At 40.1% G+C, this 13,194-nt stretch overlaps 1 protein-coding gene across 3 annotated transcripts; it reads right to left on the bottom strand.

Annotated features, from left to right (window-relative positions):
- Nucleotides 1-5,648: 5,648 nt before the first annotated feature.
- On the bottom strand, nucleotides 5,649-10,947 carry tbxtb (T-box transcription factor Tb). 3 transcript variants are annotated; one of them, XM_052012325.1, is made up of 8 exons: nucleotides 10,745-10,947; nucleotides 10,012-10,276; nucleotides 9,122-9,256; nucleotides 8,804-8,865; nucleotides 8,661-8,722; nucleotides 8,390-8,566; nucleotides 7,077-7,209; nucleotides 5,649-5,916 (listed from the first exon to the last, which is right to left on the bottom strand). In XM_052012325.1, the coding sequence occupies exons 1-8, from the start codon at nucleotides 10,945-10,947 to the stop codon at nucleotides 5,649-5,651; spliced, it is 1,305 nt and encodes a 434-aa protein (XP_051868285.1). The 3 variants fall into 3 exon arrangements, with proteins under 3 accessions (XP_051868285.1, XP_051868286.1, XP_051868287.1); XM_052012326.1 differs by having other exon boundaries at nucleotides 8,390-8,563; XM_052012327.1 differs by lacking the exon at nucleotides 8,390-8,566.
- Between the last annotated feature and the right edge of the window lie 2,247 nt (nucleotides 10,948-13,194).

Here is a 13,194-nt window from a genome sequence, read left to right as displayed (position 1 = left end):
AACATTTGCACTGCATCAAAAGCAATGAAAGCAAGATAGTTACCGTGGTCGCTGAGCAGAGGACTCACCTACTCCTCGGAGCCTAGTCCTGTAGACCTGGATTTATACCAAGATCAATTTCGAACCAAACAACATTGTTGCGAAACAAAACGGGTCAGATCGGCATTCAATTGTTTTCAACAAGTCTGTTTTTCAAACAACTGACTTTAAAAAATAACCACAATTGGTTATTGAGGATTCCAGATCATAACTATCACGTAAAAAAAGTTTTCCTGCCTTCCTTTTAATGCATTTCTTCATTATTTTATGGTGTCTCCCTCATTAAATCTCCCCAGTGGGACTAATTTATTACCAGTGGGAATAATTTATTAATGTTAAGCATGTTGAAAACATCCATTAGGTCTCAGCTTTAATGTTTTAAAGCTCTGACTTGTTAATCCTTCATAAATGTTCTCGATTCTATCCCAATGATCCCAAGCTGTCCATTTCTTTTTGTATCTTTTTTTATATAATGAGAAGCCTGATAACAGTGCGACCTAAGCTTAATTAAAGTTCCGTGGAATTCAACAAGTGCTGTCTTGAATAGAATTTCATTGGTTTTGGTTTATACTCTACACATAGTGCCAAGGGTTAGGAATCTAGTTATCCCTTAAGGAGTTGTCTACTTGGATCGGAACTATTGACACCCCCGGTGTTTTTGCTTCTCTACTCCATTTGAAACTTTGTTTTAAAGAGTTGTTAATTTCTTCGCCCTACTTTTGAAAAACTTTCTTCATCCTTTCTGCTTGGGAGCTTAGTACAGAAGCGCGAAAGTATCTGGTGATGATTCTGCAAAGTGCCTCCTTTCCTGAAAATCGCCATTGAAGTGAATACATTTGCTTAAGATTGTCGAAACTACACATCATGAAGACCTTTCGATGCTAATGCTAAAGAATATTTACACTGCTATGTTAACGGTTTTAATACAAGTTAGCTGTTTCTGACTTATTTGACCAGACGTCCTTCTCGTTTCTTGTCCTGCCTTTCTCTGAAGTCTTTTATTAGCTTACACTTTTACCAGTGGAATCCTGGTGACGACGTGCCTGTCCAACGGGAAGATATATGCACCGATGCACCTTTATTCTTTAATGTGGAAGGCAGGAAGCTTGACTCTGAAAACATTACCAGCAGATGTGATAAACATCATCAGTGTGCATTTCGTGCTAGTTTCCATTTTGTAAAGATCACCCTGACTAACCCCAGCATTCTGGAGCAAACACTTGGGGGGGGGGGGGGGGATGGGAGGGAGTGGACTGACTAAAAATAGCTTCAATCTCCCCGAGTGTTTACAACGTGATAATCACAAGAATCGCCAAGTTACTTTAATTAGACCGCAAAATGCTGGCGACGTTTAGCGAGTTAGGCATCGCATCTGTGCAACGGCCAGCCAGTTCAATAGCTGACTGGCTTTGCATCCCCAGCACTTTCAGCGTTTGTTTCGCGATACCAGCAATATTTTACTTCAATTAGGTTGCATTTACACTGCAAGGTCAATACCGGAGTAAGATTTCATTTTAGGAGTTGTTGTACAGTAAGAGCCCGGGCTGCACCTGGGCAAGACTTCTGAAAAGGGGAAATGATTTGTTCCATTCCTTTGTCAGGTCTATAGCAACAACGCGCTGTAATACCTCACAGGATTGCGGGGAGCTTAGCAGAGTAGGTAAAATAAGTAAAAGAGCAGGGGTGGCCGGCGTGAATGACTTGTGAAAAAGAAAGGATTTGAAAGGGTTGTTAAAAGTGTAAAGAAAACGAAATGGAGGGGTGGGTGGGTTTTGGGAATTAGAACAAGTAGGGCTCGAGCGACCGAATTTACACTACAAAATGTCTGTGACAACAAACCACGCTAAATTCCTGGGACTCGTTGATTTTTTTCCCCGTAGAAATTTACGTCACTGATTTCCACATGTATCTGGTTTACACAGATCCATCAATTATGATTGGACAAAGTGGAATGCCTACGACTACAGAAGTATAGAATTGCTGGTTCATAGCTATTAGGTACATTCCTAAACGAATACAGCAGGATCACCAAGTGGATCGATAAAGTTTTTGACACAAATACTTAACATGGGGTAGACTTGCCATTCCAATATCAAAAGATTGGCGTCATTCTGTGTCATTAATCTGTACTAGTCTCCGGACACCTGCATTGCTCTTTATTTGTGTACATGCATGTATAAGAATGGATATGGACGACTTGTATAGTTTTGGTGAAAACTAGAGTCTCGGAAATTATGCAGAGGCTTTTTCAGAAATCATTGCTTCCAAAGTACGCAGCAGTGAACTAGACTACTGCCAAAAAACAAACCGGTTAACTACAGCACAGGATACACACAGACCATTCAATTGCAGTTCTGAGTAAATTAATTCAATGTTCAATTTCAAAATATCATTGACCATTAGTCGATGAAATTTTAAATCACTTTGCCCGTCCTATATTAAGCATGTTTAGTGGCCCTTGTTATTCTAGTCAAGAGACGTATTATTCAATAACAAAAAAAACCTGTTCAGACGCAACCTTGCACTTCCATAGGCTTTTAGTTCTGCCGATCTTATCCTAATGCGCATTATTTACCAGTGGCTCACACCATCTCTTCCATTTACAACGTTGAAAGCCAGGCTGCTTTTTGTTTTGTAAATAATGGAGCTCCCTCCCTGTCTACTGGCTCCCGTCACATGTAGTTACATTCCACCTCACTCTTTCTCACGTCGAGATATGTGCAGCTTTTATTGTTCCTGTGTGGCAATAAACAAAACGGAAATGGTGCCTATAAACAAATGCGGCAAGGCACCCATTGCCCCAAGTACTCTTCAAAGAAAGAAAGGATACTACAATCGTGTCGACAGTTAGAAACGCACCCGATATTTCTGGTATATTTATACCTTTTCATAGCCTTGGACATAAATCATTTAAAAAAATCAAAACCCTTATTGAAACAAAAACAAAAATGCTGGAGGAACATAGCAGGTCAGGCATCATCCGTGGAACGAGAAACCAGTCAATGTTTCGGGTCAGGGACTCTTCCTCAGAAGGTCCCTTATTTTTTCTCCAAAGCCCTTTCACTTCCATTCCATCAGTTTCTTATTTTAGTTTCTTTAAATGCATATCTCCAGAAAGAGTTTTTGGGAAGAAGTTACTGTTTTTTTTAAAAAAAACTATTCTAATGGCTCTCAGTGTAAGATTTGAGGCCAGCCTCGACGGAGGTCGAGGCAAGACTGGTGTTTAAAGTGCGGCTCCTGGCCGGGGGCTGTTTGCTCTCTGCGGCCTCAAATCTTGGCACTGACAGTACCATAGTTTGTAGGGAGCAGCCAAACAGCGCGATCTCACTGAATATTTGTTTCGTGTTTGACAATGACATTTACCCAATGAATACTGCCTTTGTACATTTATAACAAGTATGACATGGCGAGGTGTCAGTACTATAAGCACACACAACTGCCCATTTTAGTCATTTCTTCACTATAAGGACAGTACTCATACACGGTAAAATACATGGCGTGTAATTCCAAGTTATTAAGTCACTGTTCAAGTTTTGAAATACTAATTTTAATGTAATTATATGAATTCTGACAATCGAAACATCCAACTGGATCAAACCTCTTTACGAATACAGTAATGAACTAATGCAAGGTGATGAGACTTCCCCAAAGGAATCAAAACGATGCATCCCACCAGCTGATAATAACGAACAAAGTGAGTTCTAACCTCATGTGCAGGGACTGATTTACAAAAACGTACTCGCTCACCAATTTCCTCACAAAGATTCCCTACAAGACCACCGTCACCACCGGAACCGTTCTGCCCTTAGACAGTCATATGTTTTACTTTTATTTTTGTTTTGTTTCTATTCTTATACTGCCTCCAAAGAAAGCTTTGCAGGAAGTCCTTGATTTCAGTGGCAAAAAAAATCAAAGTCGACATAGTCTGATGTTGCTCAAGAAATTAAAGGGAACAAGGTGATGATTAAAAGAACAGGTAGTTCCGGTTTGGAATGATGAATACAGAGAGGAATTGTTGATGCAGTTAGTAGCATGCAGCCATTCAAGACAAATTTAAAGGAAGCCCACACCATATGAAGGTGAGAACTGCACATCGTTTGGCGCCTTTCTGGTTGATTGTTCTAATGACTAATAGCCAACAATTATATTCCCCAAATGTTCATTGAATACTTGTTCTAAAAATGCCTCAGTGTCAATTCCCGGCCGTGCTCCTGCCAGAATTATTACCTTCTTCACCTGTTAAAATATTTCCATCTTTTGTTGGTTGGCAGTCTCTAAATGTTTTGATGATCAAATGCTTCGACAAAAACCGTTCCTTTCATTGTCCGCAAGGTAATCTGTCATAAATGAAGACAGCATATTTGTTTTATATTTTTAATGTTGGTCTCGGCTCTGCGTTCTCTCACTGCATTTTCAAGATAGTATTTAGAAAAGAAAACAAGAAAGCTTATGGCTATGAATCTTATTTTGATTTACCACAATCAGCAATGACTCAGAAATATAATAGAGCCGAAAGCCATATGTACCACATTGACAGACGGGTCAAATTCGACTGGGGGCAACTGCAGGGAACCGGTGAGAAAAGCCGAAAACAACTTCACTGGGAAAATGAAAAGTGTCGAAACAATTTATTTTTTAAATGCACTTCAGAAAAGTCAGCGTTTATAGTGAAAGGAATGATAGGCTTATTATACACGTGTGTGATTGCCAAGCGCCCCATTCGATTCTCAGATGAAATAATAAACAGTAAAATTTCTACATCGTTCCAAGGTGTCAAGAGTGACAGGTTCTGTCTCCAGACACCCAGTTTAACGCAACGTTATATTCAGGAGAGTTCTCTGTAAATAGAGTAAACACATTTATATTTTCAACTAACGGGTTGAAAAAAGTTCTCAGAGGAAAACTACTGTTACACAGTTCAATTATTTGTACAGTCGGTCTCTTTACAAAAAAAAGTTCCTCTGCCTCTGGCAATGTATACGCTTCCTTAAGAGAAGTCAAAGGTAAATGTTACACAATGTGGAGGATGCGACGAGTAAACTCGTCTAACCATATCTGACCCGCTTTCTTATTTTTTATATACTGTCCAGTCAGGGCGGGTCAGTAATTGTGAGATCAATGACGACCTTCAACAATGGTCAGCACCCGAGGACTTACACAGCGGCCAACAATGGACTTTAAGGTACTTTGTTACTACTTAAACTCTCCGTAAATTGTCTGCTTTTAATTCGTTGCATGGTTTACCTTCAAAGACCCTGAAGCAGTTTCATGCTTTGTTTCATTAGAAAGGAATGATTTTCCAAGCATTTCCTATCTTCTCTAAATCATGGTTAATAGAGCGCTATGAAAACAACCATTGATTGTCAATGAAATATTTAATAATGTCAATTCCATAAACGCCAAGATTGGAGGAACTTTGTACTGAGCAACCCTCAACTCTGACGATGAATATAGTAAATTTTTCAAACACTCTAAAAAGTTCGTTTCTCGTGCTATTCGTTTTTTTCCCACTGGAGTATAAACGTTAAATCCAAAAGGGGGAGGTGGAAATAGGCAAGAGGTCCTTAAATTAAATAAATGGTTAGGGGACGGAGTGGATACGAGTGTCTTCACATGGATGGGGGAGTAACTGGAGTCCACGTGGAGGAGAGTCTGCTGTGCGGAGAAGTGTCGAACTGACTGTCAGAAAGCTCCATTCCGGTTCCACTGTCATACAATGGCGATCCCGAGGAGGTGGCGCTCACTGAATGAGCCAAAGGTGGGTAATGAGCTGGAGAACCCCGCAGGAATTGTGAGCTCAAGCCGTTGGACATGGTCCCAGACTGGGACACGGGGGTGATGGTGCTGTTACTGACTGACCACAGACTCGGGTATTGGCTGCAATGAGAACAAAATAGTTATTAAACGTTATGTGACTTCCTTACACACAATGGATAATGAAATGTGTCATAATTCCGCTGTCATTGTGATTACGGTAAAATGAAGCATAGACGGAAGCCATTCATCCCGGCGTTTCTGTGTTCTCTCTCTAAAAGAACAATCAGGCTTCCTCCAACAACCCTTTCTTCTTTGTCTGTGATCCTGTCAAATTCTCATCCTCTAGTAGCAGTCCAGTTCCCTTCTAAAAATAAATGTGGAAGAAGCTTCCAGCATATATTCTGGTAGAACGATCCAGATTCCTAAAGGTCCGAATGAAAAAAAACACATTTCCCAATCTGGCCGATATGTGGAAGATATGAGTCGAAAACAATGAAGAACCGAAGTAATTGTTATTTAAAACTGAAGTTTGTTTTGAGTGTATTCAACAATTTCCCATTTGTGCGCATTTTCCGTTGATTGACTTAAAACATTACTTTTTAAATGTTTAATATTTATTTTTTTAAAATTATATTTTCAAAGAATTAATTTAACTGATGATGTTTGAAACTTCCTTGGCATCAGGATTGGGTTGGGGGTGGGGCGGGTGTAAGGACGATATGCTGATAGCAGCTCCTTCACCTGTGCTTTGTAAATTGAGTTCGGTGAAATTGAAGTTTCACGTCATTTTTTTTTTCAAAACTGGCGTCTTATATACTACCTAACTATCTCCCGTAAGGCTTTCCAAAAACCTAATTCGTTGTAATAAACTTTTAATTTCATATTCCACAAAGAATCATGTAATTTACTCTAATATACATTAACAGTAGTATGTTGCACTTCAAATAAAAGTTACTAAATTTGCTTTCATTTTGATGGACACAGGAATGTTTATGGCAATTATGATTTGATGACATTTACATTCTGTTTTCATTATTTCACTGTCTGTCTTTAATATGGATGAAATGTGATTCAAAATAGCTATTTCATTGCATTATTTCCATTTGCTTTAGGAACAGGTTTGGAGCTTAATCTAAAAGGATTGGCAAACAGAATTAAATGGGGGATTTGGCAACAGCAGGAAGCCAAATCGACCTCGGGAACCAACGGGAGTTCCCGTTACCATTGGTGCCTCCATATTGTGATATATTAGTCAAGCTTATCTGCTAAAGATCTTATACCTGGAGTTGGTGGCAGTGCCGGTATTGTGTGTCATGGGCAGCATGCTAGTATGCGTAGAGACCTGTAGACCGGACCAGTTGTCGTGGCTGGGAAGCATGGAGAGACAAGCCGAGGAGTTATCGGAATAACCGGCTGCAGAGAAAAATCACAGCAAATTACAATCTACATCGTTATTCGCAATCTACCTTATTATGACCTTGCACCTTATTGTCTGCTTGCACTGCACTTTCTCTGTAGCTGTTACTTTATTCTGCTTTATGTTATTGTTTTACGTTGTACAACCTGCGTAATGAATTGATCTGTATGAACGGTACGCAAGTCAAGTTTTTCACTGTACCTCGGTACAAGTGACAATAATAAACCAATTCCAATTGGATGTTGCCAAAATGTCACAAATAAGTGTACTGCACAGCGCAACAACTATATTAAAGAAGAATGATGATACGAAGTTGTTAAAAAATTGTTAACGTGTCATCATGCTGCCTAACATCCAACTGAATGTTCCATTTGAGGAGTGCCCATTTAGAGATCTGAAACGAAATATTTACCTCATCATTATCAACCCAAGTCAAACTTTCCACGTTATAATCTCTACAAATTTATTAGGTGCGAATGAATATGGTAAGTTTGATAAACAATTCTAACCTTAACATTATTTGGCAACAATAAAATTACTACGTTAAACAGAGAACTGCAGTCGTTCTAATTTAAACTGGTAGTCTGATACTCCTTTCCCCTTTCTCCGTTTATACAGTGTTAATATTACTATAATTAGTGTTTTAGAACTTTTTTGTCCCTACATGCTCTTCCTGAACCCCGAGCATGACTGTACTGAAATTAAGACTCGCTACAGTATTCTACTTAATTGATTTTATTTCCTTCTACTCGGAAGGGTACAATTCCATTAGACCAAGGCTTAAATTACCTTGCCTGTGACGCTCTTTTCAACGATATTATCCTGTATCACCAGTCACCGCCATTATCCACCTCCTCCTCCCCCACACACTCAGGCCCCCCGCGTTGCCTTAGTTCTTTGTCTCCCTTCCTAAATGTAAAAATATCTGCATACGGCCAGTTAATGTATCATACATTAGGCGTCGCGTTTTGAAGGGAACATATTTAAGCGTTCCATTCAGATACTATATAATGAAGTCTTCAAAGTACATTAGTATGACAAAAGATATCCAGGAGCCTTTGATATCCAACAGCAATTCAAACTTTATACACGAAGCGACCTGTGCATTGTCTCGAATATGTTCCCAGATTGTTTTAAAATGCTTTACAATTGAATCTGGGCGATGCTGCCACTTACTTGGCGAGTTGTTTCTGTGTGTGTACGGGCTGGGGTATGGAGCGGAGCGGTGATTCCTCAGGGTGGAATAACGTTCGCAGCCATGGGGAGCGGAGAGAGAGAGGGGTCCTCCGTACTGAGCATGAGCATTAGAAGGAGGACACAGGCTACCTGTGCCAGGCAGAAACCAGCCACCTACTGGGGGAGGAAAAATGAACGTGGAAAGACACAAGCAAATTAAAATATTACAATCAGATGTAATCAATGAAAAATATCTAGTTCAACAACTCACATTGCGAATATCCGGATTGTTGACTGTCACCCACGTCATCCAACATTTCCTTGTGATCGCTTCTGGACGAAAAAAGTCTATTAACACAACGCACAAATTTACCATCACCCAAAATGCTATCACATAATACTTTCATGGCTCACCTCTCTTTCGAATCAAGGAAGGCTTTTGCAAATGGATTGTACTTAATTTTAAGAGCTGTGATCTGTGGGCGAAAAAAGATAATATTTCAGCTTTGGTTGCACGGATGAGTTGCTGTCATTTAATATTTTGATGTTCTAGTCAACTCGAATGTTAATATTCAGTATTGTTAAAATATTATTGATAAGGGCTTAACAGTTTCAAGAATTGAATGTGCTCATCATCAATCAATCGCAATAACAATCAAGGACGACTGACTGTCCTCGGCTCCATCCTGGTCTTCTGTTGACACAATATCAAATTATTTGAAGGACACTTACTTCTTCATTCTGATAAGCCGTCACGGCTATGAACTGTGTCTCCGGGAACGAATGACTGCTGATCATCCTTTGAGGTCCCCCGACTCGTACAATGTGAATTCTGGGCTCGTACTTGTGCAGAGAGTTCAACATGATCTTTGAATTGAAATTTAAAAGAAAAGGCCGTTGAGATATTAGTTATATTTTAATAGCATTGATATGCTTGAAATGTTCCTGTTTCGTTACAATAATATTTGCCATTCTCTTGTTATACCGATTGCATCAAAGCTTTAGTACTGCGTGATTCTGTGAAACTCCCGATAATAGTCAATGTTTTTGTAACCTTATTTTATTGAGATATAGCACTCCTGCTTTCACTGGCCCTTCTGTCGTTTGAACTAATTTGGTTTAGCTCATAAATAGATACACTTTACCTCCAGAATTCACCTGCACGTGGTTCATGACATTGTATTTTTCCTCCTTCCATTTTATGTTCCAATTGCTCTATGGTAAAATGAAAGGCACTTGGAATGTCGTAGAACAGTGCCAAGATATATGGGATTGTCATGGGAATACAGAATAGTTTTGCTTTTCGGTATTCTTTCATAATACATTGGAGAATATTTCAATCGTTCTTGTTTTCAGGTTAATCAGGGAACAGTTTATTCGCATATGGTGATTACTGAAAGAGTTCACATATTTCAACGCGGTGCTTCTATCCAGATATGACGATGTAATATCTTCATATATTACTGAGCGTAGGTAAAAAAGGTCAATCACTATGGTTGTTAATGGCGCAGAATTAGGTATATAAACTAAAATCAGCAAGAAAGTGATCTAATTCCAAATTTGTGATTGGATTCACCGGTTACTGAGCCTGGTCAAATATGCTCTATATTTAAAAGGTGTACCTGTCCTCCGCCATTGAGTTTGTTGGTGAGTTTGACTTTACTGAAGGAAACGGGGGCTTTCATCCAGTGCGCTCCGAAGTTGGGCGAGTCCGGGTGGATGTAAACACAACTCGGAGCCTGGGGTTCCGGTTTTCCGCCTGGAACCCACTCCCCGTTCACATACTTCCAGCGGTGATTGTCGGCAGCCACAAAATCCAACACGAACGAGTACATAGCGTTGGGATCTAGCCCCGACACATTCACTTTGAGTACGGGAAACATCCTCCTGAGAATATAAAAAAATCAAGGCATGTGAACAGAGATGGGGTGGGGGGGGGGGGAAGAAGAGAGGGGCTGATAGTTACTTTATCCATTGCAGCAAACTCCATATAAATTCTCTTTTACAGCACCCTGAAAGATGCTTATAAAGGCACCACTGATAGAATTGTACCAAGACACGAGAGAAAAATAGCCCAAGAGGAGGTGGATTGAACACACACACACACACACACCCACACACACACACACACACACACACACACACACACACACACACACCTCACACACACACACATATTTCTTAACATTAGGATGCTTTGTTTAACGGTACAATCACAGAAAACAATTACAGGCCGAGTCATAAATTTAGCTCAATTACCCTTCTAACAGTTTTGTAACCTATGCCTCCTCCGACTGCAAAGTGATGAGATTATCAGGGAGCAACTCCGGAAAGGAACCGCGACTCGCTGCCTACCTGCCGTTCTTTGTAACGATCATTTCGTTAGTCAGCTCCTTAAATTTTAACCACAGATCCAGGTCTTCCAGATTGACTTTCAGTTCCCTCTCTGTGGGATCTCCTTTCTCGCTTCCTGCCTGCAATTCACTTTCCACCGCACTTAGAAGATGGTCCACGCGGTACTGTCCACTCTTCCCGCTATCTGGTCCACTAGAACTCATTGTTCTTATACTTAGTGCCCAGAGATTTCTCTCAATTGATTCCTATTCCAAGCTGAAGGCTGCTTCTGAAAACTATATTCCTTTTTACCCTCGCACCGTGACTCCCCACACATCCCAATAAATACTAATCTGTCTAAAGGCTGACGTCAGGTAACTGTTTGGATGGACTCGGATTGGATACGCGGTACTTTGATCTAATATGACCCGACTGCGATTGGCCAGTGGCGGCCATATCAGTGAAGCTGGGGGAAGCCTCTGAAGTTCCAGCCAGATGTAATTACCAGGTTAAATAGAGCTATTTTATGCAAATCTGCAAATGTTTACACCTATATCAAAGCACGGGGTTCAATGAGGAAATGGCTTTTAGGATATAGAGTCGCAGTCCTCTTATGTGTCTAATCTGTTTGCAATACAATTTTTCACACATATCGAGACATGCAAACACCGATTTCAAGTAGTATTGGAATATCGATAATCCCAAACATACCTGGCATGGGGAGTCCGATTTATCAAATATTTTTATTGTTATTAATATGGAACGAAATCTAATTTATAAAATGTTAACACATTACGAAAATACCAAAACGAAATCTCAACTGATATGGAGCATTTGCTAACTTGGTATTTTATGAGGAACAACTTTCCCATTGTGATGAAAGAAAATAAGTTGGAAAGATCGTTGCAACTTTTACTAACATCTACCACAGACATCTTCGAACGGTGAAAGTTTGCCAGAAGAAATTCAAATACATCTTCAGACTGAGGGAAATTATCTAGGAGACTTGTTTGGGAGGTGAGGCAAACATTTCGCTCCGACCTACTGTACCGCTGGGCTAACGCAAACGGCGTATTACCCTTCTCCAGAAAGATACACTTGATTGAGGTGACAATAACCAGGAAATAGTTAAATGGAACCGTTAATCGAGTTAGTACGAGAAGGATACCTTTTGAAAAGACTTTCACCGGATAGTGAAAACTTGGGCCACAACAATTTTCAAGCAAAAATCTCGGAATGAAAAAAATATAATGCAGGGTTTGGGTTGAATCACCACCCTGAACCTCAGACCTGCTTGCTCTGTACAGATGCTGCGTGTTTCTTACCGTTCCTGGTTGAATTTCGTACTTCAAGTATAGGCATATATTCAGTTTGTTTACAAAATTTACTTTAACGTTAATGACAGCTGAAAACACGAATGATCTAGTTCTCACAGTCTGCAAATTGCACTGAATTGCAGTTTATTAATAACTGAAGGCTAACGGGTTTGAAGAAATATTTGTGCTGACTAATCAACCATGAATCATGGATACTTAACGCACACTCTATGCGGTGAGGGAAATGGGGTTCAAGTTCTGACAGAAGTTTGAAAATACAAGCAAGTTTGTTTCGCAGATTAATGATAGCGGGGTGTTGGTTGGGGGGGAAGGGGAGGGGAGGGGAGGGGAGAGAGTTTGGAGGGCCACCAGGTCTGAAATGAAAGCGGCTTATTGTGAGGGGACACTGAGGATGTCCATCGTGTATAAAAGCAAACGTCTCTTTTCTATTCACCGGTAAAAGGGAAGCAATTTGTTTTTGGATCAGAGGCTAATTTCAGGCTGGTTCTCATGACCGAGTGCTGCAGGGGCAGCTATAGATCTTTTGACTGTGAGCTGCAGTGCATGACAGTTTACAGCCAAAAACTTCCTTCAGCCCTATAAACAGTGGTCAGAGAGGAGAGGGAGAAAGAAGAGAAACATTCTTCTCACTTGACCTTTACAATTCATCTCATATTCAACCTGGTTTTGCCGGTAGACTAGGGTGTACCGGAATCACTAATATTTTAATGATGACACAAAGTGAAGTGAGAAGCAATAGGAATTTAGCACTGACTTATTTTGTGCGTTGCCAGTGGCGGTGCTATTTTGTTGCTTTTAGTCACTTTATCTTGAAATTACCAAGACAAATCCAAACGAAGTGGGACTGACTACCCCCAACGGTTTAGTTTGTTCAGTATCGCAGCTAAATATTATTGACAGTGTCGTTATTGTATAAACTGTTCAGTCAATCGCATTTTTGAATAATTTCAAAAGCGAAACAAGTGAGTTAGTCGCCTCGGCGACCGTTTTTCGGAAAATAATTACATAGAATAATCGAATATATGGCACATTTCGAAAATTAGGGATATGTTGTTTGTTTCTTCCCGAAGACAACAAATAAAATCAGTGTTTTTATTAACTGCGGTTACCGCTTCGTACCGGGAGAGTCTGACA

Source organism: Pristis pectinata, chromosome 3, assembly GCF_009764475.1.
Source record: "Pristis pectinata isolate sPriPec2 chromosome 3, sPriPec2.1.pri, whole genome shotgun sequence".
Lineage (NCBI taxonomy): Eukaryota > Metazoa > Chordata > Chondrichthyes > Rhinopristiformes > Pristidae > Pristis > Pristis pectinata.
The sequence above is the reverse complement of the archived record's forward strand: the minus strand, read 5'-3'. Positions and strand labels throughout refer to the sequence as shown.

Bases quoted from the DNA above. Each gene is read 5' to 3' on its own strand.
- tbxtb (XM_052012325.1), bottom strand. From the start codon at position 10,947: ATGAGTTCTAGTGGACCAGATAGCGGGAAGAGTGGACAGTACCGCGTG. The intron at 8,866-9,121 runs GTAAGTGTCCTT...TTTCGCCCACAG, and splicing joins CGGCTTATCAGAATGAAGAA to ATCACAGCTCTTAAAATTAA. The intron at 8,567-8,660 runs GTGAGTTGTTGA...TTCCTCCCCCAG, and splicing joins ACAATCCGGATATTCGCAAT to TAGGTGGCTGGTTTCTGCCT.